Here is a 23,731-nt window from a genome sequence, read left to right on the forward strand (position 1 = left end):
AGATCGCGAGAATCCCGATTCCCTGTACCGATAACGGCGTCCCGATGGCCGCCGTGTGTTCCGCGACTTCGGGGACCAGTTTTTCCGCGAGGATCGCGTTCCAGGCGATATATGCCGAGCCTAGAAGACGGCGCACAGTGGACCCGAAGAATGAAGGACAAACGACCGGGGGGTTTGAGAAGGGGGGTGCCAGGTTATTTTCCTCGCAGGCGTTGCTTCCCAAGGTTAATTGGCTCGTTACGGTGTTAGCCGCGAGGGGCGACATTAGAGCGCGGCTGGTAGCTGTGGCATCGTCTCGATTATTCAAATGGATCTCTCCGAGAGGACAGGATCTAATTCGCTGTCGGGGTACGCGCAAGAAGCTGTCATTAGCCGAGGAATAAAACAAAAGCTTCGGCGAGAGGAGCGTCTACGCCGGAGACGTTCCGCGCCGTGTTCCGCGAATCTCTCCTGTTCCCCGATGGGTTGACCGTAGGATACGTCGAGGAGCTAAATGCATCTACACCCGTTAGACCGTGAACCCGATCCTCCCGGCAACCCTGCGGAGAACACCGACGAAGAGGAGGGGAGGGCAGCGGCAACGCGCTGCAGCGTAAAAATGGAAATGCCCGGCTTGGTCGTTGCCTATCCACACAGTCTCGCGGTTCCCCGCGTCTCGTTGGCTGAACCAGTGCGTGTACTCTCACGGGCATCTTCGCCGGACGATGGTATGTGTATTACCATACCTCTCCGCCATGGCTGACCATAGACCGGCTCAGAAGTGGCCGAGACATTCGCCTCTCGACCGCGACCATGAGAGCACTCAACTCGCGACGCCCACAGCCAACGAGTACCCGCTTCTGCTGCTGTCTGGCTCCTCGTTCTTTCCTCTGTCTTCTGTTGCTGCTGTTCGTTGTCGACGGTGGCGGAGCGCGCAGCCTTGTCGCGCGCAATGAAGAAGCCCAGCTGGACCCGGGGGCCAAGCTTTCGACGGTCGAGAGTGATCCCGTTTCGAGCTTGACTTCGAAGACAGAGACCGAAAACAGTGCCGAACTTTCTCACGTTCTCCAGACTCGGAACGATGCCGTTGAGAATGAGAAGATCGAGATTCAGAAACCTGGGAGTCTCCAAGGCAAGGTTCCGAAGTCGTCGACTGGGGACCAGCCGCAGGCACTCGGCAAGGACAACGCCGAGCAGCTCGCTGATCAGTCGCCGGGAAGAAACGTCTCGCCGCTCGTCCGGGACCTCGAGGCCGAGAAAGCGGAGACGATCGAGAAAGAGGCGACCGGGATCGAGACCAGCGAGATCTTGAGGCAGGAGGACGAGGATGCTGCCGTGGCTAAGAAGAGACGGCGAAACGACGTGGCCCTGAAGCCGGAGGTTCGTCAGAACCCGGGGGTCACCGTGGCGAAGATTCTAGAGGTCCAGGACGAGCATCGTACACCTATACGCAGGTTCGATGACCAAGTGGACGCTGACGGAGCTGTTCGTGATCCAGACAACGTCTCCGACGTTGGGATCAACGATGCCGGTGCTGGCCCGTTGGTAGACCCCGAGCGGACGCAGAAGGACTGGATCGGTTCTTTTCCGAAGGAAGAGGGTGAATCTTCTGGCGAAGAGTTGATCGCAACGAGTGATGTCCTGGAACTTGAACAACTGGCGGAACCGCTGCCGAGCTTCTTCCGCAAGTCGGGAGCGATCGATCCTGACCAGGAGAAGGAGAACGTCGACGACGAGGATGAAAACAAGAATAGAGGACACCGATACTTGGACGATTCTCAGGGCAAATCGAGACGCAAGAGTTCCACGGTCTATCTGAACGCCGAGGAGAAGAAGATTTCCGGTGGAGAGCAACAGTCGATCGTCGATGGCCAAATCAAGAAGCTGATCTCGATCCGGGACGACGCGCTGGACGCTCAGAAGGTGGACAACCTGGACGAGGCTAAGGTCCTGACCTCGAAGCGACAGGCCGGACTGGACGAGGCCGCGATCACGCAGGAGAACGTTCGACTCGAACAGGGAAACAAGGTAATGGCTACTAACCTATTTCGCGGTAGACAAGTCTTAGGAGCTTTTGCGCCCTTGAGGAAGTGGAAGGAACAGGCGGTGGCGCTACAGGATCAGATAAGAAACAAGACATTCCTGCTCCGCCTGAGGGAGCAGCCTGCCGAGGTGCTTCCGGATGCCCCCGAGTTCACCGAGGATCAGTTGCTACACGCGCTCGAGCAGATCGCGCTGTCCAAAAGGGCGGAGCTTTCGAACAGCTCCTATCCGGGTAACCTGAAGGATCTCGGATTGACCGAGGTGCAGCTGCGGATCATCAGGTGCGCGGAGCAGTTGCTGGCGGTCAGAGAACGTCAGTCCTTCGTGAGCAACGTGGTGCAGTGCGTACAGGGTCTCAGCGTGTTCAACTGCATTCGGATCTTCGTGTGGCCGATCGTGGTGGACAATCTGCCCGAATCCGTCACCCAAAATTTCGGCAACCTGCCACTCGAGATAAACGTGTTTGACTTGTTTCAGGGGAACAAGCCGAAGTCGGGCAGGGCCCAGAATCTTCATCATCAGATCCGGCTGATCGCGCCGGAGTCCGTCGTGTACAACATCCTGCAGGATGCTCTGGAGTCGTACCCCGCCGACCAGACGCTGGTGTCGTACGTCGACCCGAAGAACGAAACCCTGAAGGAGCTGCTCACCACGAACCAGTTAGACATTCTGCTGATGGGGGAGAAGCTGCTGCCGCAGACATTGCGCCAGGAGTACTCCGACAGGATGTTCTCCTGCTTGAGGAGGTTCGAGTATTTCAGCTGCGTCAAGTACTTCGCCTGGCCGATGATCAAGCAGTACTTCCCGGCGCTGCCAGCCTTTCCAGATTATCAGAGCTGGTACCCCGTCTTCGACTTTTACCCGCATTACCCGATCTACCCGTTCCCCCCTCTGTCGGGAGAGGTCGGCGAGCTGCCGGAAGTAGTGGACGCCGATGCGACGCGCTCCAGAAGACCCAGACCCGAGGCGATCATCATCCAGGTACTCCAGAACACGATGAAAGAGCAGCCACGATTATCCGTCACGCCGTCCTTCATCGACCAAGCCGCGGATTCCTACGTCGCTCTGATACCCCAGGACCAACTGCTGAGCATCAACATGGCCGAGCAGCTGATCCCAGTCGCCTACCGACCGCAGTTCGTAAGAAACACCGTACAGTGCATGAAGGTGTACAACTACCTGACCTGCATCAAGTACTCCACCTGGCCCGCCATCAGGCAGTTCAACCCTACCCTCCCTGACATCTTCGGCATCCTGCCTGACTTCCAGATCCCAGGATGGCCGAACATCGCGGATTACATTCCTTCTTTGCCCAGTATTCCAAGCGTTCCGGATTTAGGATCGTACTGGCCCTTCGGAGGCTCCCCGGAGCAGCCGGAAGCTCCGACTATCGCCTTGCTGAAGAATCAATCGGATACTTTAAAATCCTCCAGAGAACTGGAGGCGAAGATCTTCAATGTATTGTTGAATGTTAGTAATTCCATCGACAAGATTTCGGAGATCATACCGAGTAGACTCAGGGAAGCGGTGATCTGGGTTACCGGGTGCACGAAATCTCAGGCCGACATTGTGCTGCTGTCAGACTATATGATACCCGAAGAGGAATCTAAAATTAAAGTGCAGATCGACACGCAGACGTGCCGGCACGAGGGCAAAGACTTCATCGAGTGCGCTAGGACCGTGATATGGCCGAGTCTCGCCAGGTACTACAACAATCTGCCCGAGTTCCCTTCGTTGGAGAACAAGGAGTCCTTCCGCCCTGCTCAGCCGGAACCGAAGGAACCTGCCGCCATTCCTGGAGAGAAGATGCAGGAGCGAGTGATCCCCGAAGGAGAAGGCCTGAAAGTGATCGCGAACCGTTTCCAGGACGAAGACTCTAGGAACAAGGTCCAGCAGAACGCGCCGGTGATCAGCGTGACCGGGACCAGGTTCGTGCCGATATTCACCGAGCACCCCGAGAACGTGATCCTCAACATCGTCCGGTCGGTGCAGTTGCAATCGCAGAACCTGAACCGCGGCACCGCGGCTCCAACCTCGACGACCAAGAACCAGCAGTTCATCGACCTGATCAACGAGCAACAGCTCAACATCGTCAACATCGTGGACAGCCTGCTGCCGGAGAGCATTCGGACGGAATTCTCGACGAAGCTGATCAGCTGTCTCCGAGCGAACAACTTCCTCGTGTGCACCAGGGACGTGATCTGGCCGACCTTGAGCAGTTACTTCCCTTGGCTGCCGAGCTTCCCCAATTTCGGCTCCATAAGCAATTCTCCAAGCAACGCAACATCTCCCGGCGAGGGTACCAAGCAGAACTTGACAGAACCTAGCTCGAACACCAACGCTCCTCCCCTGTCGGAGACAGACGTGAAGACTGGACAGCACGGAGACACGAAAGTAACCATAACGGACACTAGGTTTGTCCCGATCTTCAACGAGGTCCCCGAATCGGTGATTCTCAACATCCTCAAGGCTGTGCAGCTCTCTCTTCCCAACCTCCCAGCCTCTCCAACTCCAACCAGGTCCAAGGACTTTCCTAAATTCCTGACAGAGCAGCAATCCAACATTCTAAACATCGCTGAGACTCTGTTACCGTACTCCGCTCGAGAGAGCAACGCTCAGAGGGTCGAGTCCTGCCTGAGAGACAAGGTCTTCCTGCAGTGCGTCAGAGACGTTACCTGGCCGACGATCGCTCAGATTTATCCTTGGCTACCGAGCTTCCCCAACTTCGGAGGCTCTCAGAACATGCCCAGGATCAGGCTGCACGTGTTCCTGTCGGAGAACTCGCAGGAGTCCAACGTAGAAGCTCCGGCTTCTCAAGAGAATCTGAAGGCTGATAGTCTGGCGTTGGAGCAGGCCGAGGAGAGGATAGAGAATATTCTTCTGAATTCTTTGTCCAGGGACCCTAAGTTGGAACGAGCCTATCTGGACATCAGCAACCCATCTCTGTCTCACCTGACCAGACGCCAACAGAATATCGTGAAGCTTGTTGAGCTAGGGATTCCGGATGCAGCCAGAGCCACGTACATCACGAGAATACAGGAGTGCACGAAGGGGTATAACTTCGTCAGCTGCACGCAGAACATCAGCTGGCCAACCTTGAAGCAGTTCCTCCCGATGCTGCCAGACTTCTCCGAGATCAGCGGATTGTTACCACAGCTGCCGGACATCCCACCGACACCCCTCGATCCGCTTCCTGCTCCCGATCTGCCCGTTCAGACTATTCCAGGTCTCTCCGAGCTACCTACGAGACTTCCAGGAATCGCTGAGTTGCCGTTGATCCCACAGGTCCCAGGACAGTTCTTGCAAGCCTCTTCCGAAGCCCAGCTGCTCCAGAACCAGGGATCGTCAGCGTTTACGCCGTCAGTAGGTGAATCCATCGTTGGCATGACGCTTCAGCTAGGTAGTCCGGGTGATCTCTGACCGAGTTTTATTTTCAGGTAACAAAGGACCAGTACCGGAGTACGCAGGCCAGCCGCCAGGCATCTTCGTAGATATCTCGAAGGATAGGGTCCAGCTTGCCGACATCGTCCAGGCGGCGAAGGAGTCCGAAATCAAACGCAGAGAACGCAGGAGCGTCGTGGACTTGACGAAGACTTACTACGAGACTGACGAGACAGCTGACTCCTCGGACTCCTCTTCACTGTACCCTAACATGACCGAGTCCGAGTACCTTCGGCTTCTGATCAAGATGAGAGAGAGAACGAGTTTGGATGGGACAGCTACCTCAGAGCCGAGGAGTTACTACGCCGACACATTAAACGTCACGGTCAGGAAATCTCTGACGGCTGATCAGTACGAGATCATCAAGGTCGTGGAGGATGTGGACCCCGTTCAGGGTAGAGGCATTGCCCAGCAGGTGGTGAACTGTATCGCAGGTCTCAGCTTCATCAGGTGCGTGGGGATCTTCATGTGGCCCTTGATCGTCAGCCAGTTTCCCCTCCTCGGGTTCTTCGGCCGCTCCATGGACACGGAGAACCAGGTGCAGGAGATCTTCGGGATGTCGACCACCGACTTCGAGAAGGAGATGCTGGAGAGGAAGGACACGATCGAACAGTGCCTGCTCGACTGGTACAAGAAGATCGTCGAGGACAAGTTCCAGACGAACCTGGGATTCTTAACGATCAAGGGCTACGGGAACGGTGAGCTGGGCATCAGCTTCTCCGGTTTCAGGGAGGGCAGGGGCGCCAAGCTCAAGGACAACAAAAATCTTCCCAGTATACTGACGATCATCAGCGACATCATGGAGGAGGTTCTGGACCAGCGTCCCGAGGGCGAGAAGCCGAAGAGGGAGAAGGAGAAGAAGGAGAAGAGCATCGACGTCTCCAGGCAGGGCGAGATTCAATTCTTAAAAGACAGCGAGGAGTACGTGGACATCATGAGGTCGATGAACGACGACGAGATCATCACGATGTTCCTGGACAAGATCAGAACGAACGACTCCGACGCCGAGGACGGCGGGAAATTATTCGGCCTGGAAGACGCGTACAACGCGTTCGAAGTGCTCTTCGGCCCGAGACTGCACAGCAGACTCGAGCATAAGTTGCAGAGCGTGAATCATAAATTGAGAAATGTGGAAGAGCCTTCGCAAGAAGGTAGCAAAGGGGTGGACATCCTCCCGTTGGAGCCGAAGAAGAGCCTGGAGGAGCTGAAGGTGTTGCCTCTAGGCAGCGAGGTGACTTCCAGTCTTGTACCTGAGCACGCCCGAGAACAGGAACAGAGGCATCGCCAGAGAAGAGCTAAGAATTTCTTCAAGTCTTTGTTGGACAAGCATTCGATCAAGCATCTGAAGGATGTGATCAAGCAGAAGTTCGAAGAGATCGAGAACAACAAGATCCCCGATGATCGGCAAGATAAGGATACAAAATCGGGTCTCATGGTGAAGCTGCCTAAACTGGACGAGGAATTCCTGCCGAAGAAGATGACCAATTCTGTGATACACCTCGGTAGAGCTGTGAAGGACAAGATGATGCAGATGATGCCTGGGCTGAGCTTGATCTTCTCGTTCCTGCTGCAAATGGCGGTGGCGCATGCGAGGGCGGCTGCCTCGATGGCTGGCATGATCAGCAACATGGCGATGGGCTCGGCGATTGTCGGGATGATCCGCGACTCCTTCTTCGGGGCGAACAGCCACCCGCAGATTAAGTACGTTTACGATAACCATAAGATCGGGCCGGGCATCGCCTGGCCCGCCGATTACGCCTCTGGTTCTCATTATCGCGGACATTAAATCGGCGTCTTGAGACTGTCAGCTTTAGGGTACACTGTAGAAGGTCCAGCGTTCGGTGAAATTCTGATAGCGATAGGGATGGGCGGTGTCGAGCTGAAGCTGCGATTATCGATTGTCAACATCCTATTGATTCTTGAAGATCGACGATATCGCTGAGATATCTTTAAGGAAAATAAAAGCGACAAATCATTTATTTTGTATTCGAACATACTACTGTACTTTGATGTTAACTTTTTTACCGGAAGAATTTTAATGACACGTAAGTCGAAATAAAAATAGATTTTGATTGACCTGCCCTTGCAGTTTAGCTGAGCTTTTATTCGCCACAAAGATATAAAGCGATATTATTGATTGGTAACTTTATCTAGATTGTCAGTATCTTATTGATATTTAAGGATATACGAATTTTAATAATACTGCGGTAAATAAAAATAGATATTGATTTGCCTGCAGTTGCAGTCTAGCTAAGGCGCTTTTCTTCACCGTAAAGATATCTTGAGAATATTATTGATAGTCGCACCTCTGTATGCACCAGGGGACTTGCGTTCGCTTTTTGGGTACCTTCGAGTCGCGTTTCTCCTTAGCATGAGGGTTCTAGGGTTATCAGGATAGCACTCCCGTAGGATCGTAGTTGGCGCGCAACGCTTAGGATTAAGAGGAGACTGTAGATCGTTCCAGAGTTCGTCGATCGTTTCATTAAGGCTGATGTTACACAATGAACGTTTTATTGGGCTAGCTTTAATTTTCTTCCGAACGTGGCCGGTGATTATCGCCGTGGTCATTGTTTCCCATCTTCTTCGACGTACACTGCCGCCCACAAGTATTTGTTACGGTCTTTTAGCCCTTTTTATGCGTCGTGTGTACTCGTCGTGAAGCGATGCCAATCTTTTGTTCAACGACGGGTATACCTATCATGGAGGGAACAAACTTTTGCTGCTTCAAGTAATATCCGGTAAAACAAGCAAGAATCGTGCTCTTCAATTCACGTACTTTTGAACTTATAATTCAGCACACAGCTGGACACTTCGAATAAAAGAATAAAACGGTTAAGAACTGAAACTGTTCGGCCGAAAATAAAGTAAAATTGAGAGTACACAAATTCAGTATTGCTTTCGCGGCAGGTCAGATGTTTTTGGGCGGCAGTGTACAAATTTCTACGTAGACTCGTTAGAAGCACGGACCACAGACACTCGATTACTAATTAGGGACGAACCGCCTCGGGGTTCTGTTCACTAGGTTCGTTCCTGTGGGATTTTCGCGGCAACGCGCGGGTGACGGGTTACTAGCTGTTTCTCCATTACGCTATTAATTATCTTGAATCTTATCGATCTCTTTCTTTCTCTACATACATTATATACTCGATCCGCTCAATAATACACTCCATAAGGCTCCGACCGTGGGTCGGGATTATTATAAAACTCTTAGCATGTAAGACAGCGGCTGGTTCTACGGTTTACGAAAAATAAACGTCTGGGAATCCATGCACCCTCGTTCTCCTTCCCCTGCCTCGAACAATTCCTCGTTCCCGGTCCGGCGAGCCTTTGCTGCACGAGAGATAAGCATCTCGAGATGCCGGGCAACGTAATTGCCCGTGCTGGTACGGTTAGCAGGAAGAGAAAAAGAACCGGAGAAGAAGAAAGGGCCCTCATTGAATCCTAAGGCCCGCAGCAATCGGAAACCGACGGACCTAGAGTACCCGCAGAGCTTGCCTCGCAAAGGTCAGGGCTGAGATAAACTCGAGATTATTCTCTTCTCGCGAACAGCATGCATTCTTTGCGAGCGAACTCCACTTTTTTTTTTACCGGACGTCATCCGATAGCGTTCTAAACCCTCTGGGGACGCGAAGGGAACCGTAGGTGCTCTATTATTTAAATTAGATGTTCCGAGGTCTCTTTAATTTGTTTACTGACTTCTGAAATTAAGGTGATTTAACCCTTCGAATGCCCAAGCAGCATCCGAGTATTCTATAAAATCAAAATAATTTATTTATCGAAATGAAAATCGACAATTTGTGATGTACGATACCGAAAGTACTCTTTCAACCTTCTTGCATTCATCTAACTACATTTTAGTTACTAAATTTGATTGGGCTCTACGAAGTGTGAGGTATGTTACAAAAATCATTGTTATTGTCACGTCACCCAATCTTCGTAAAGGACGAATTGGGAAAGAAGACGATCGATGCGGAGGATGCGCAAGGTGTATCGCGTGCGATGAGCGTGTAAAAGAATCAAGAAGATGTAACAGGTAGAAACCGAGTATATTTTAAGTAAAAGCAACTTTCAAACTCAGCAAAACTTCGGAACTTTATTCACTTAGTAACTACTGACGCAAGACGCAAGATATAGTAACGCTTACGCGAAGTGGGCAGAAAAACGCGCCTCTGAACGACCTGTGCGACCGGGGCATGATGCCCTGCGGTGGAAGCTTCCCCTGGGCTCCTCTGTTTATCTCGCCACGTCACTTCGGGGACCGAAGTCCCGTAGTGACGTCACTAGAGGAGAGTTCTTTGGCCGGTGGTTAGAAAGCGCGATGGTCGTTTGTCGGTAATGTCGTAACCTAATTCTAACGTCGCCGGGCGACGTGACATATAAATATTTTCTATTCTTGTATCATTGAACAAGTTCCTTTTTATTTTGTATGACTTTTATAGGTGTGGCACTCAATGTGTTGATATCGATTGAAGGTAAATTATTAATATTCAAAGAAATATTTCCGCCTCGAATTTCCGGGAGACGTGGCACTCGGAGCGTTGATTAAATAGAGAATGCAGTTGTTAATTGGCCAGCGTTGCAATCGGTAAAATTTATCACGCGAGATCCGCACGGAAATGGGTGAGACAAAGAGCAGGTTTTATTCCCGCGGGATCGTGCTAACATGCTCGGATACCTGACGGGGAATTAATTCGAGGAGCAAACTGGTTTCTTTATTCGTCCCTTTTGAGTACAGAGGCTCCGGCTAATTGAACTTGACGCGTGTCACGATAGCAGAAGCGGTAAGACAGATGGAATCTCCTCTCTCTGGTCGACCATTGTGCCATTTTCCTCGGATACCTCGACGGAGTAGGGCAGCTCGTTCAAATAGAACCTGCAGCAACGTACAACGTGATAAAGAACTGTGATTAACGCAACAGCGATTAACGAGAGCGAGGATATTAGCACCATTCGTCGGCGTGTTCGCAGTCTATCGGCCCTTCGTCGGAGCAGACGCGTTCCCTTTGGTCGAACGCCGTGTTGTTTGGACAGATCACTGGAAATCCTTTTCCCTCGCGATCGCAGACGTGGAAGATCCTGCAATCGTAGTCTGGATCTGCGTACAAGCCGATCGGTTTGCCTTCGCAGGAGAATCGGAACGTCAGGTTGTGGAACAGATCGACAAAATCGATCGACTCCTCTGACAGCTCCTCGTACGTCTCCAATCGTTCGCGATCCTTAAAAATATATTTCATTCAACACAATTCTCGCAGCCTCAAATTGACGATGAATATATTTTTCATGCGGGGTATAATATTCTGGAATGTAACAGATTTAAACCTAATTCAACCCAACCAAAATATATAGATAATTTGAAAACATTGCTGGACAACACGTTTTGTAATCCAAGTCCGTTTCTTGACCGTGAGGTCGAATTGAAATAAATATATGTATTTCTCACCATGTAACCCTGAGTGGGTAAAGCAACAACTGCCATCGCCGTTCCTGCGGAGCAATCGTTAAAAAATTCTTGCCGATGAAATGGTACTTTTTACTTACGAAGTAGTAGAATCCACTTAACGAGCGCCGAGATTTTATCGTTCATTTTCAAAGGCAGATCCAACGATCCCGGAGAACGCGGTTCTGTGCTCGGCTGATCCCGCAGCGATCCGACTGACAGTGTCGGTTCGTAAACCGCGCTGCTCCGGGAAGTTATCGGCCTTAATGACCGTGTAATTCCTCGTTGCGATCTAAACGACGGCTAACCGGGACGTCCGGTTGTTTCGCGAGACGTCGATGCTGCAAATTGTTTCGCTCTTCAAAGAATCATACGTACACACGTCCTCCATAAAAGATTATTCACACCCAGAAACCCCTTTCCTCCGTTGATCGTCGATAAAATTAATAATCCACCGATCCGTAACATTTCACGCCAACCATCGATAGATACTTCAGGTACGATTATCTCTAGGTACCAACAGATGTCACTGGCTGACGAACGACCTGGTGACGCTCTGACTTTCACCTGCGCGGACCAATAGCGCTCCTTGTTCTCCAGGTAACTTTCTTCCTCTGGAATGGCACCTTTCGACACCTTATGGTACCAAGAAACAGCTGAAAAATGCTAATACCACTCGAAGACGGATAGCAGGGAAATAAATTTTTAGTCAGCTTAATAGATTTCTTACCAATTTCACGAGGAGGATTGGACCATAATTATTTGCGAGAGTAAATTAGATCGTAAATTAAATTCTAAGAGGAGTACGGCCCTGGGGGCGGGGGAGGGGAGGGGAAGAGCCAATCAAGCGCGACTTTAACGTGTTTCAGTCTGACAGAAATGTTCCCGGCTCCGGGTTCGAGAGCCGCGTGTCCACGAAAGGACAGCGCGTATCAACTGCCAATGAGGGAGGCCACGCTGCTCGGTCCGCCTTTCTCTCGAGCCGCCAGCTCAGTTTTCACGGCAACCTCATCCAGGAACCACTGGCAGAATGTCTTGAAGCCAGAGATGCGGTGAAACGTTCTCGCGGTGCATTCTTCTCTCCTCTTCTTCTCTCTGTCGTTATCGCCGCAGCGCGCGCGCGCGCGCGCTTCCATCGAGCCACACAAACTGGTGAAACACGACGAATATGTGACCCGAGGACAAGGTCGTCCTAAAAGCAACGATTATCGTCGCGCTTTCGGAACTGCCCCGTCGGCCAAGTGCAATAAGGTATTCCGCGAGACGATCTACGCTTTTATCGCAGCTCTCGCGACTTTGCAAACGACGCCTAAAATTATAGATATTTTAATCGTTCGATAAATTCGATTAGGATCAGACTGTTCGATAGACGGTCCGTTGACGTCTCCACACAATGGTCGCGAGATGAATCGGAACAAGAGACGAGTTTATATCGTGCGTCACCGAACACGTGCTCTCCCGAGTGGTGATTTCGATGCGTGGACATGACAGCGATCGAGAGTCTCCGCTCGTGATGTTTCCACGCAATTGTAGCGTTTCATTGGCAATCTTCCAATCTCTTTGTCTTCTCCAATCTTCTCGGACGCCTATAGATCAATTAAACGTTGTGCCTAATTTGTAAATTTAAAAAATATTCAATGAAGCTGTGTGGTTGACCGATTCTAGAAAATCGACGTTTCTTGCTGAAGTGTAGAGATTTGGGCTGAATAAAATTCTTCCTCCGATTTTATTGAACATAACTTACTCTGACGTTTCTACTGCCTCGTATTTCATCTTTGTTACAGCTAGATAAAATCCACAGTCTATACTTCACAAATCTTCTTCTTCTTTTATTCTTTGACGTCTCATTAGCGACGACTGTATCGGTATTTAGATTCTATCACGTGGCTCGCCTAATTTCGTGCATTTTCAATCATGTGAGAAAAATCTTCATAAAATTCAATTCGCTCAAAAACATCGCACTACACAGAACATAATTTACGAACCTAGCCAAAGAATCGTGTCACTGATGACCGGACTGCGGATCTTTATGCAAAACGAAAATTGCCTGCATAAATTGTACAACACACGAGCCAAATGGAAATGTCATTCCTTCTCGAATGATTTCAATCAGCTGAAACGAATACATTGATATCTTTAAATTCTTTCAATCTGTCCACTGCTCTAAATTGCGCTTACTCATTTCTGTTGTGAATGCGTAAAATCCACTGTTTACTAATGACTAAATTTTGGGATGAGGAACACAAGTTGAATTTATCAACTAGAAAATCCAGAGGTAATTCATGTGTTCGGTACCGTGCATGTTCTATTGCATTTGAAAAATGGGTACATGCTACAAACGCATAAAGATCGGCAGTCTACCAATGACACAACAGTCCCGCAGTAATCGAAACGGGGCAACGATCGAAACCCGATCTATCGCGAAGGCGTCGCTTTACCAAGAAAAAGCAGCATTTTTCCTAAAACCGCGGCTCGTGCGCGCGCGCGTGCGCGAAGGCCAGCGGGTGAAACGAAAATATCCTTGGGTGACGCAGAAGAAAAGAACCATAGAGAACGCACAATCTCTATCTCGCAATGCCATTTTTCTTCTCCCCTCTGGCGTGGATAAACTCATCTCGCCTATTGTATAAATTAAACGGAACCGGGAGCCGAGGCAAGGCAACAATTGACATTATTCCAGAGCGTTCGAGCTTTCCCCGCGCTTCGCTCTTCTAATAACATTAATTGCCGTTCCCGGAAAGTGGAGCGCGGTTTATTGTATTTTCTTCGCGCATCAATTATTCCTTCCGCGATCGCGGAGCGGAAACCTGCTTTCTCACGGGCCTCGGATCTCTCGGGAGCGATTATTCTCGCGCGGGATCTTCGCGCCTTCTACGCTCGATCGGCGACGCACAGCGAGATCGAACGATCCGACAGCAATCAAAGATCGATTTTGGTGATATTTGCAAATTCGGAAAAAATACTGTAAGCTACGCAAAAGAAGTACTGCAGGTACGATGTTTGAAAATCATAGTCACTCTGAAGAACACTGAAAATATTCTGTAGAGATTTTTGATCGACGTCAAGCCGTTTCTGCGCGACGATCCTCGAGCATCGACCACTTTACTTTCAACCAGGATTTCTCCGGTCGCGAAACGAGAAATACCGGGTGTCAAATGCTGCGTTACGTCAACGGAACCGGTGCAGGTCATTTTTTCCTCCCCATCGTGATTTTTAGTCACCGATAGGAGCTCGAGGGACAAGCCGGTGATTCGGTTCATTGCTTGTCGCGACTGCTAAGGTCGACTTCGAATAAGTGAAAGGACTGTGTTTCTCTCTGTTCTGTTCCGCGTGCAATATCTGGCATCGCATCGATCGCGATATCGAGGAAACGTTGCGTCGCCCTGTTACAACAGGAGGGCTTCCTTTTCAATTTTTCCGTCGGTAACCGTTTCATAGAACGCGATCGCTTTCCACTACATTTGTTTACCGAGAGGATTGCGCAATCGACGCTCAAAAAATTCCTCAAAGCTTCCTAGGAAACGATTCCTCCGTTCGCCTAAGCGACGTGTTTATGCCCGGCTGTCCTAGCACGCTCGCGTTACGGGTTGCATAAACCCGCGGCCGAGAAACTAGATCACCGCGCTTTTCTTTTTACCTTCTCGCTCGCTGAATTACTAGATTACTGGAACCGTAATAAACCCGCGCGATTCGTGTCACAGGTCACTGGGCCTCGGCAATTTCGCCAGGAATTCTGCCTATCATCAGCCAGTTGGCACGGAGGCGGTGTAAAAAACTAGAAACCGGTTCCGTGTCCCAAATGGCCTGTCCCCAAAAACTCACAAGCTCCAACTTTTGTGCGTACCACTCAAAAATCCCGATAGCATTTTGCCTGGTGGACCTTCCTTTTCCAAAGAAATGAGTTCAACTTTTTATCCTTGAGAAATAGGAGGGGGATAATGTTTTCGTTCGGTGAAAAAATGTAGACACCCATTCCGTGTCCCAAATGGCCTGTCCCCAAAAACTCAGAAGCTCCAACTTTTGTGTGTACCACTCAAAAATCCCGATAGCATTTCGCCTGTTGGACCTTCCTCTTCCAGAGAAATGAGTTCAACTTTTTATCCTTGAGAAATAGGAGGGAGATAATGTTTTGGCTCGGTAAAAAAATGTAGACACCGATTCCGTGTCCCAAATGGCCTGTCCCCAAAAACTCAGAAGCTCCAAATTTAGTGCGTACCACTCAAAAATCCCGATAGCATTTTGCCTGGTGAACCTTCCTTTTCCAGAGAAATGAGTTCAACTTTTTATCCTTGAGAAATAGAAGGGGGATAATGTTTTGGTTCGGTAGGAAAATGTAGAAACCGGTTTCGTGTCCCAAATTGTTTGTCCCAAAAAATTGACAAGCAGTACTTAAGTCTTGTGATATACAGCACTAAAAAATACTCGTTAGCATATTGCCCGATGGACCTTCCTTTTCCAGAGAAACGAGTTCAACGTTTTGTCTTTGGTAGATAGAAACTAGCCAATGTCTGGGGCCCAGTGTTTGGGACCGTTCGCAGCCCGCGCCATCTTCCAAGCTCACTGCGATGGTCACTACCAAATCGGTAGCCCCAGTCAACGTTCGTTCGATATCATCTCCGCTACTCTCGACTCATCGACCCGTTTAAACGCGGCTTGTCAAGGACACCGCTTACGATCGCCTTCGCGCATCACCGATCCTCGAAATAAGAATCCGCCAACTCTTAATCATGGTCGCTGGCCCACGCTCTCTGGCCTGCGCATCGTCCTCGCGCCGCGCTTGCCCACGATCTAACGGTCCGTACATGATGACTACGACGTTTCTAGACCGCGAAAAGTTCCATATTCGGCGAAGAAACGCGATAAAAATCGTGTACCACGGAGATTTTGAATTTATTACGGATGCATGACTTGATAATCGTATGGTAATAGCTCCGGAGCAAGTACCGTGCAGTCTGACCACTAAGAGGTTGCCTCCTCTTGCCCGTAGCCAGAGATCCGCTAAGACATAATGATCTTGTTCCGAAGTGGACGCGGCGTCGGGCTTCGAGGCGTTGCTAATTTTCGCACCGCTTTAAAGAGAGGAGAAAATTAGAAGTGAAATGGCCTGGATTCGAGATCATAGATAGATGGAAAAGCTTATATGAAACTCTCTAAGAAAATGGATTGATATATAGCTCGATCAATTAATAATAAAGCGCTTTCTCTCTCTCTCTCCTAGCATCAATAGTTCTCAAGTTACTCGACTAAATACAAAGCTAAGAAAAAGTTGTCTTCATTCCTTAAAGGATATTACACGAAGCTGCCAAGAAAAATATGTATAAAAATATTTTTGTAAAGTCTCCTCGAAAACCTTAGAGGTCGTATGAATACGTCGGCAGTTCGAAGTATTGTTTGATGTCATCCGTTTCAGACTGCGAGGCGCGTCGCCATGCTCCGGCTCAGTTTGACACACATTGGCGCATCGAGCCTCTATTATGCATTTTCCCTGCTGGCTCGGTTCGAACCACTGCAATTATCCCGGGCTTTGATATTCCAATTACAGCTCTGGTTTCCGAGCACGGCGAACGGTTTCGTTTAGGCAAATCGCGGCAGACACGCAACAGTCCGGGCCGTTTCCACGTCGATCCGCGCCGCGTGGAACCCGCTAATCCCGAGGAAAGTATTTGCATTCGAGCGAGAATCGCGCGAGAGAGCTCGCTCGTTTCACTTTCGGTCGGGCTGGTTTGCCGGCATTGCAGAACGGACTGTGAACGTTGCCAACGGAGTCAACCAAGTAGTCTCGGTCGTGTTCCTCCGGGTCGATTCTGCTCGATCCTCGCGGATCCGTCTTCAGGGGGCGAAATCGCGTCGAAATCGCGTCGAAATCGCGTCGAAATCGCGTCCCTCCCGATCGTAGGTGCTTGTACGATACTTAATCGAGGTAATTGCTCCGTCGGGGAACCGTGCATCGAATTATCTTGCATCGCGACGACCTCGTGGGCGGAATTGTCAGCCGAGATCACCTCTCGGTGAAGATACGCGGAGGATAACAGGGTGGTTGCACGCGAATCCTCGTGGACGGCCCAAGGAAGCGGCCGGCAACGAGGTCATTCGTCTCTTTATGACTTTCTTTGTTTCTACCGCGCTGTGCTGCGTCCCGTCCCATTCCATCCCGTCGTCCGGTCGTCTCGGACCATGATCGTCGGTCCGCGAACGAATTAGTCGCGCCTCGACGTCGACGACGCGCCCACGAAATTCTCCTTTTATCTCCGCCTTGCGCAACCAACGCTGGGACTGTTCTACGTTTGCCCCGAGAGCTATTCTTCAGCGCAAAAAACAACAGAGGCAAACTGTCTTATATTCCACTTCATCTGTGCGGAGTAGGCGGGGCCTCTTTGCTCCCGATCTTTGCGGAGCCAGGCTAGTGCAACACAGAGCAATCTGTGCCCAGGGCTATTCGTATCCCCTAAACATCCAGCTGTATGATTCTCACTCGTTACAATAATACAGAGTTACTCCTAAATGAAGATCCACTGATGAATTTCTCGTTAATCTAAACTATACGTGAACAGTAATGTCTCTCGGACCCTGGGAACACTCTAGATTTACTGTGAAAGCAACTCTTAGAAGCAAAAGACATAAAAGAAAACGCTAGAAGTTTATCTCCTCCTTCTTATGTACAAAGTAGGCGGTACTTGCTTTCAATGGGCGTAACCTGTCTTGAGTGGGCGTGGCCTCTTTGCTCTCCACTTCTACCCAGAGCAATTTATATCAGTAAAAAATCTAAAATTATTCGTTTCTTTCATTAAGAACATTATCTTCCTCTTTCCATGCAGAATGGGCGCGGGTTGAAGCCGGTAGGCGTGGTTCAGTGGCTCTCAAGCCAGAGCAGCACTTCCAGCAGTAATGTTTTTCAGTGTGAGTGTTCGCTATCCCCCAAATGTCCCCAAACGTGGAACGTCGACACCGAATATCGTTCATTCGATCGAGCGGTTTCAAAACGTTCTTCACGGTTCCCAGACGAGGAAATCGCGACTCGATCGATCCCGCGGATCTCGTTTCGAATCGGGGAAAATTTTAATTGCCCCGGGCAATCTATAAGCGCGTTATCGTGCGGCGAATCGGCGAGCATGTTCGCAGAAAACTTTCTCACGTTTCGCGCAAAATAGTGCGATTACAACAGGACCGGTGACTAATCAAATTTATACCGGAGCGCGCGGATTAATTACCGTTGCCGTTTTCATCGCGGGTGAACACTCGCGCGTCGAACGGAATGAGAGTTTAACAGGAGCTGCGAACTTCATTACAGTCCCCGCTGTTAGGTCTAAATCGAGTCCTTTCGGAATTAATTTTCATATAAGCTAACTGGAAAATAATTCCCATATAGTTACAGCACTGAAACTGTCTGTTTTACATTATTGTGTGGAAATAACAAGAATGCGTCCATTCAATTTTCAGCCATTCTGTTTATGACACATACTCAATTTCAATAATCGCAGATTAAAAATATTAGAAATTAGAGCGCGTCATTTTGACGAGTGCCGTAAACCTAGCGTTAAGAATGACGACGACAAATCTCTGCGATCTTAATTGTTTGTCGTGCAGATGATCCTCCTTTTCCCGTTGCTGTTGTGTACCTTGGTCCTGCCCACCATGGGCGTGTACGTCCCACCTGGGCCACGGTTCAGGTGTCCCAGGGAGACCAAGTACATTTACCCCTGCGTGTGTCTTCGGGGCAGCGACAGGGGTCTTTACATTCGCTGCGAGAACACTAATTTGGCCAGTCTCAGCCTGGCGTTCTCGAACCTGGGCAACGAGGGAATGCCCATCGAGGAACTCGTCTTGTACAAATGTAACATAGGTGAGTTGCCACCCGATCCTGAACTCCCAGAATTCGCTTCGGCGCCATTGTTTTACGATCATCGTCGATTACAAGGACGCTTCTACGGACCGGCGCTGTACCCTCTGGACGTTCGAGTGCTGAGCTTCATCGACACGCCGCTGAGACTGATCGAGGAGCACAGTTTCCTCGGCGTGAACAGAACGTTGCAAGAGCTATACGTCGTGAACAGCACCCTGGAGAAATTTCCACGAGAAGCGTTACAAATCCTGGGGAATCTCAGCATCCTCAGCATTGCAGGTCATCGAATGTCTACGTTACCTGTCGATGCGTTCACCGAGAGCTCCGCGGCCGCAAAAATCGAGAAACTGGAGATTAGTAACGGTACTGATTTTCGCGAAAGGAAACCGCAGAGTAGTTTTCCCCGAGGCTTTCTATTTTGCTTTTTGCAGGGACTCTGTCCTCATTGCCTGTGGAGGCGTTGACGCCTTTAAAGAAGCTGAAGAGGCTGGATCTGCATGGTAACGAGATCAAAGAGCTAAAGAGGAACCAGTTCAAAGGACTGAGGGACACCGAATACCTGGATCTCTCTCACAATTTGATCAACAAACTGGACGGCTCCCACCTGGCCGATTTGACCAAGATGGGCTGGTGCAATATGTCCCACAACGCGATCTCTGACTTGAAGAGGTATCGAACCACTTCGAACCTGGATCTGTAACGCTAAACCTACTGGTTTAAACCTAGGTTTAGTGTTAATGAAGTTGATCTCTCGTTTCACCTCTCTTCAATTTCTTGGTCGCCAGAGGAACATTCGCGAGGAACTCTCTGCTCAAAGTGCTCAACCTGAGCCACAATAAAATCAGGAAACTCGACTCGAACACCTTCCGAGGCATGCGTTTCTTGATCAGACTGTTCCTCAGCGACAATCAGATCAACGATGTGGGCAGAGGAACCTTTGGCCCGGTTACCAGGATAGGGACCATCGATCTAGCCAGGAACTTCATCAAGAAGATCGACTTTCAGATGTTCAGTCAGCTCCAGTTCGCCGAGGTACGAACTTTTTATCGTTCAGAGGGGTTCTAGCATCCTCTATTTTGCTGGTTTCTAGGTGCTGGATGTTTCGGAGAACTTCGTCACAGTGATCGAGAAGCTATCCTTCAAGGACCTCTATCTGGCAAAGATCAATCTATCTCACAACGAGATCTCGAAGATAGAACCCGGAGCGTTCGAGAACTGTGTGAACATGACGGTCCTGGATTTGAGCCACAATAAACTGGAGAACATCTCCAAGTTCTCGTTCGACAGCACGAGTTATGCTACCGACTTGCAATTGAGTTACAATCAATTGACCTCCCTGAACCAGGTATCGTTTAGAACGAAACAAAAACACTATTAAATCTCAAATAATTAAGGAATCTATAGAATATGGTTCTTGATCATCGCAGGTCCCGCTGCACAACATGACAGGCCTGAAGGTCCTGAATGTCTCCCACAATCTGATCCACTCGGTGCCCCGTCAGACCTTCCCAAAGCTGTACGAGCTCCATACGATCGATCTGTCCCACAATAACCTGTCAGAGATCCACAACGCTATCTTCCAGACCCTGTTCAGCCTTCGGTTCTTGAACCTGTCGCACAACTCCTTGGAAAAGATCAAACCCTCCACGTTTGGGCCGCTGCCTACGCTTCTGGAACTAGACATGAGCCACAATCAGCTGAACGACGTCGCTAGAGGCAGTTTAACCAGACTACCAAGTTGCAGGTGATCAGCAGAATCGATAGAAATTTAGTCTACATAAACCAGAGGAGTAGTCGGCTAAAAAAATTACGGTTGTGTCCTAGAATCTTGACAGTGAAGAACAACCGCCTGACAAAGATCTTCCAGCTGCCAATTTCTCTGGGGTACCTAGACTTCTCGGAGAATTTGCTGGAGGAGATCCCAACCACCGAAGTATGGCCTTCGATGAACGCTCTACTGTCCTTGGACATCTCGAAGAACCGATTAGGGGACAGTCTGAAGTACGGCTGCTTCGAGAACCTGCTGACCCTGAGGTCCCTCTATCTGCAATCGAACAACATCACGAAGCCGCCGTGGGAGGCGCTCAGTACCCTAACCAGCCTGCAATATCTTCATCTGCAGGTAGTAGACGCTAACAGAATCCTTTGATACTGCAACCGATGTACTAAGCGTGCGTATCGATTTCAGGACAATCAGCTAACGGAGCTGGGAAAAGCGGCGTTCGGGCGCCTGCCGATAGTGTTCGAGCTGAACTTAGCTCACAATCAGATTCGAAATGTGAACGTTCGAGCTTTCGAAGGCTTGCTGCAGCTGCTCACGTTGAATCTGTCGGATAATCGCCTCGATCGCATTCCGAACGGAGCTTTCCAAGGTCTCGTGTCCTTGAGAACGCTTGATCTCTCGCACAATAAATTGGAGAGCCTGGATAACAAGACACATGGCTTGTTAGATGATTGTTTGTCCCTCGAGAGGGTCAATCTCAGTCACAACAAGATCTCCTTCATCACCAAGAAAACATTCCCTTACGATCCATGGATCCCTTACAGGCTGAAGGAGATCGATTTATCGTATAACACCATGCCTGTCCTAACTTTTGAGCTGACTACTGGAACCAAGAAGGTTCAAGTCCTCAACATCAGCCACAATAATATCAACGATGTTAGAAGATGTGAGTAATGAAGCGATAAATAATCAGTAGATTTTATGCATTTATGACAAAAATCAGCATTATCGACAGCTTATTAAAATCATTAAAAAAAAATTTCTACTTGGTCCCTGCCTCTTGTAATTGATATAGACAATTTTTATTTTGCTAAACATCCGCAGTCTAATAATCGTGTGAGCGTTTTTAATGGAAGCTTTTGGTACGATAGACGTGATTGGGAATCTAACGGCGCTACAGACGCTGGACCTGTCGTATAATGAGATCAACGACATCTCCTCTGAACCGGACGTTTTCAACCCACCTGTGAATCTGACTAATCTGCATCTGAGTCATAATCATCTGAGTCATATACCTCTGAATAAAATCCTGCCGCTGCCTAATTTGAAGGTCCTCGATGTCAGGTCCAACGAGATCGGTGTGTTCAACGATGCGTTCATGAATATTATAAAGAACGGGACGAGACTGGACTACGCAGGTAAAGAAAACAAGGAAACATTTAACAAGTTCACAGTCTTAAACTAGACCACACATTTGATGTATTTGTGATAAGCAGACCGCGGTTTTTATGGAAAATAAAAATTTTCCGCCTGAATTGTAACAAACAAAAATGAAAATTAATTTTCCTTCTTGACAGACTGAATAGGCTAGAAATAATATAATAGTTTCAAACGCTTCTAATGCTTTTACTGTTTTTTGTATCTGTTATCCATTTTGGATAAGACATTAAAAGAAAATTGTAGCTCCTGTTTCTTACACTGAATGTAGAAAGTTTTGCACGAAGATCCACAGTCCATTCTAGATGACAATGTGTAGTTTCCATAAAGGAGACTTCCTAATGCTTTCAAAAATTCGTTTCTGTTTTTTAAATTGAATTTTGATTAAGTCTACAGAGTGAGAGTAAATGCAAGATGAAATATATTTTATAGGAAATCCTCTGCACTGCGACTGCTATGCTAGGCCCCTGAAGCGGTGGCTGAACACTCACACGGAAATCCCAGAAGAGTGGAGAAACGTCACTTGTCAGAGTCCAAACTTCCTGATTGGTAAACCCATTTCTGACATCACCGAGGACCTGATGGGCTGCGGAGATAGGGAAGTGAAAGAATATCCTGAATATGACATCACTCCTGATGTAAAGTATCGGGACATCGAATAGTGCGTATCTATTAGCCCTAAACAGTAAAACTACTTTACACTAGAATGTAAAATATTATTAATGCTAGACAAGTAGTCTAAAAATCTAAAGTTCCTAGCACTCTATAAACATTGTAAACGTCACTGCCAACGCTTCGAATTTTCAGCAACGAGGACGACAAGAGCTGGAAGGCGACTTGGTACGTCACATCCAGAGAAGACATCGGCGATTTCTACGTGGTGGTGCGCGAAACCGGAAGCAGCAAGTCGGCCATCGAGAAAGACCTGGTCTACAGCGAGCGATCCTTCAAGATCCATGACCTGCAGAAGTCCAGGACAAAGTACGAGCTCTGTGTCCTGGCTAGGGACTCCGAAGGGAACGTGAAGCACTTCCGCAGCTCGCAGTGTCAGACCTTAAACCAGAACGCGTTCGATACGTCGACTAGATTCACGATTAGCCTGCCTTTGATCCTAATCACCTTGTCCCTCGGCATTCTAGCGTGACCGGGGAAGAAAGAAGCTTCGTTTCAGTAGAGCGTTATGCGAATCCTTTTGAGTTTCGTGTGTTCCACGATTCACCTTGTAGCAGCGATCGTGATCGACGATCGCGAGACGTGGATCGTGGCTTGTACATAGGTCGTATGGTTACCAGTAGGAACCGAGAGGGCGTTGAACGTCGTGTATTTATTTTTGTAAAAATATATGCTGTCCCGTAGCTCCCGGACCTGCTCCTGAAGGCCGTTTCAATATCCTGTCCAGTGGGGACCACGTACAATGACTCGCATGATGAACAGTTTACCAGCTGAAGACAGAACAACTTTTTCTGTGCTTGGAGGAAGGGAGCTGAGCTTTCTTGAGAAGCAAGATTCTACACTTTCGCAATTAACACAGAATATTTTTGTTTCGCATAATTTTTGAGAAATTGCAATTAATTGGAATTGTGAAGAAAATAGTGCAGGCTTTGCAAGGAAAACTTCAATAGTTTTAGACTTGCGTCTATTATGTAGATGCATGCTGAAAATTTCATCAAAATCAATTATTGCCGTGAGCTACGATTAAAAATAGTGCCCATTGCTAGTACAAGTGAAAAATCGAATTTTTCAAAATTCAGTTCTAGGATTTACAATATTTACAGATTTTCCAGGTCATTGGTCCAGATTAGGACACTTTCCTCTAGATTGTAGACGATTT

The 23,731-nt window shown here is 48.9% G+C and overlaps 3 protein-coding genes across 4 annotated transcripts; 2 read left to right on the forward strand and 1 right to left on the reverse strand.

Moving 5' to 3' along the window:
- The first annotated feature begins 307 nt into the window (after positions 1-307).
- Positions 308-7,793, forward strand: LOC143355145 (uncharacterized). Its single transcript, XM_076789750.1, has 4 exons — positions 308-348; positions 672-2,007; positions 2,500-5,389; positions 5,460-7,793. The coding sequence occupies exons 1-4, from the start codon at positions 308-310 to the stop codon at positions 7,247-7,249; spliced, it is 6,057 nt and encodes a 2,018-aa protein (XP_076645865.1). The 3' UTR covers positions 7,250-7,793.
- A 2,357-nt stretch (positions 7,794-10,150) lies between these two features.
- LOC143359161 (uncharacterized) lies at positions 10,151-11,729 on the reverse strand. Of its 2 annotated transcripts, XM_076797031.1 has the most exons (5): positions 11,631-11,729; positions 11,002-11,514; positions 10,904-10,947; positions 10,411-10,679; positions 10,151-10,336 (listed from the first exon to the last, which is right to left on the reverse strand). In XM_076797031.1, exons 2-5 carry the CDS (start codon positions 11,045-11,047, stop codon positions 10,228-10,230), a joined length of 468 nt encoding a protein of 155 aa, XP_076653146.1. In that variant the 5' UTR covers positions 11,048-11,514; positions 11,631-11,729; the 3' UTR covers positions 10,151-10,227. The 2 variants fall into 2 exon arrangements, with proteins under 2 accessions (XP_076653146.1, XP_076653059.1); XM_076796944.1 differs by having other exon boundaries at positions 11,002-11,669.
- A 6,755-nt stretch (positions 11,730-18,484) lies between these two features.
- On the forward strand, positions 18,485-23,215 carry Conv (insulin like growth factor binding protein acid labile subunit convoluted). The gene is made up of 11 exons (XM_076797165.1): positions 18,485-18,740; positions 18,816-19,103; positions 19,172-19,409; positions 19,526-19,772; positions 19,831-20,085; positions 20,168-20,484; positions 20,565-20,862; positions 20,929-21,409; positions 21,615-21,881; positions 22,333-22,561; positions 22,708-23,215. The coding sequence occupies exons 1-11, from the start codon at positions 18,485-18,487 to the stop codon at positions 23,042-23,044; spliced, it is 3,213 nt and encodes a 1,070-aa protein (XP_076653280.1). The 3' UTR covers positions 23,045-23,215.
- The last annotated feature ends 516 nt before the right edge of the window (positions 23,216-23,731 follow it).

This window comes from Halictus rubicundus, chromosome 1, assembly GCF_050948215.1.
Source record: "Halictus rubicundus isolate RS-2024b chromosome 1, iyHalRubi1_principal, whole genome shotgun sequence".
NCBI lineage: Eukaryota > Metazoa > Arthropoda > Insecta > Hymenoptera > Halictidae > Halictus > Halictus rubicundus.

What these genes read in the sequence shown, in the direction of transcription:
- Conv (XM_076797165.1), top strand. Translation starts at nt 18,485, where the DNA reads ATGATCCTCCTTTTCCCGTTGCTGTTGTGTACCTTGGTCCTGCCCACC. An exon ending in CTTGTACAAATGTAACATAG is followed by an intron (nt 18,741 to 18,815) that starts GTGAGTTGCCAC and finishes GTCGATTACAAG; the next exon opens with GACGCTTCTACGGACCGGCG. An exon ending in GCGATCTCTGACTTGAAGAG is followed by an intron (nt 19,410 to 19,525) that starts GTATCGAACCAC and finishes CTTGGTCGCCAG; the next exon opens with AGGAACATTCGCGAGGAACT.
- LOC143355145 (XM_076789750.1), top strand. Translation starts at nt 308, where the DNA reads ATGGATCTCTCCGAGAGGACAGGATCTAATTCGCTGTCGGG. An exon ending in GACTCGAACAGGGAAACAAG is followed by an intron (nt 2,008 to 2,499) that starts GTAATGGCTACT and finishes GACTTGTTTCAG; the next exon opens with GGGAACAAGCCGAAGTCGGG. An exon ending in AGCGTTTACGCCGTCAGTAG is followed by an intron (nt 5,390 to 5,459) that starts GTGAATCCATCG and finishes TTTTATTTTCAG; the next exon opens with GTAACAAAGGACCAGTACCG.
- LOC143359161 (XM_076797031.1), bottom strand. Translation starts at nt 11,047, where the DNA reads ATGAACGATAAAATCTCGGCGCTCGTTAAGTGGATTCTACTACTTC. An exon ending in TAAGTGGATTCTACTACTTC is followed by an intron (nt 10,948 to 11,001) that starts GTAAGTAAAAAG and finishes ATTGCTCCGCAG; the next exon opens with GAACGGCGATGGCAGTTGTT. An exon ending in TACCCACTCAGGGTTACATG is followed by an intron (nt 10,680 to 10,903) that starts GTGAGAAATACA and finishes TATATTTTTAAG; the next exon opens with GATCGCGAACGATTGGAGAC.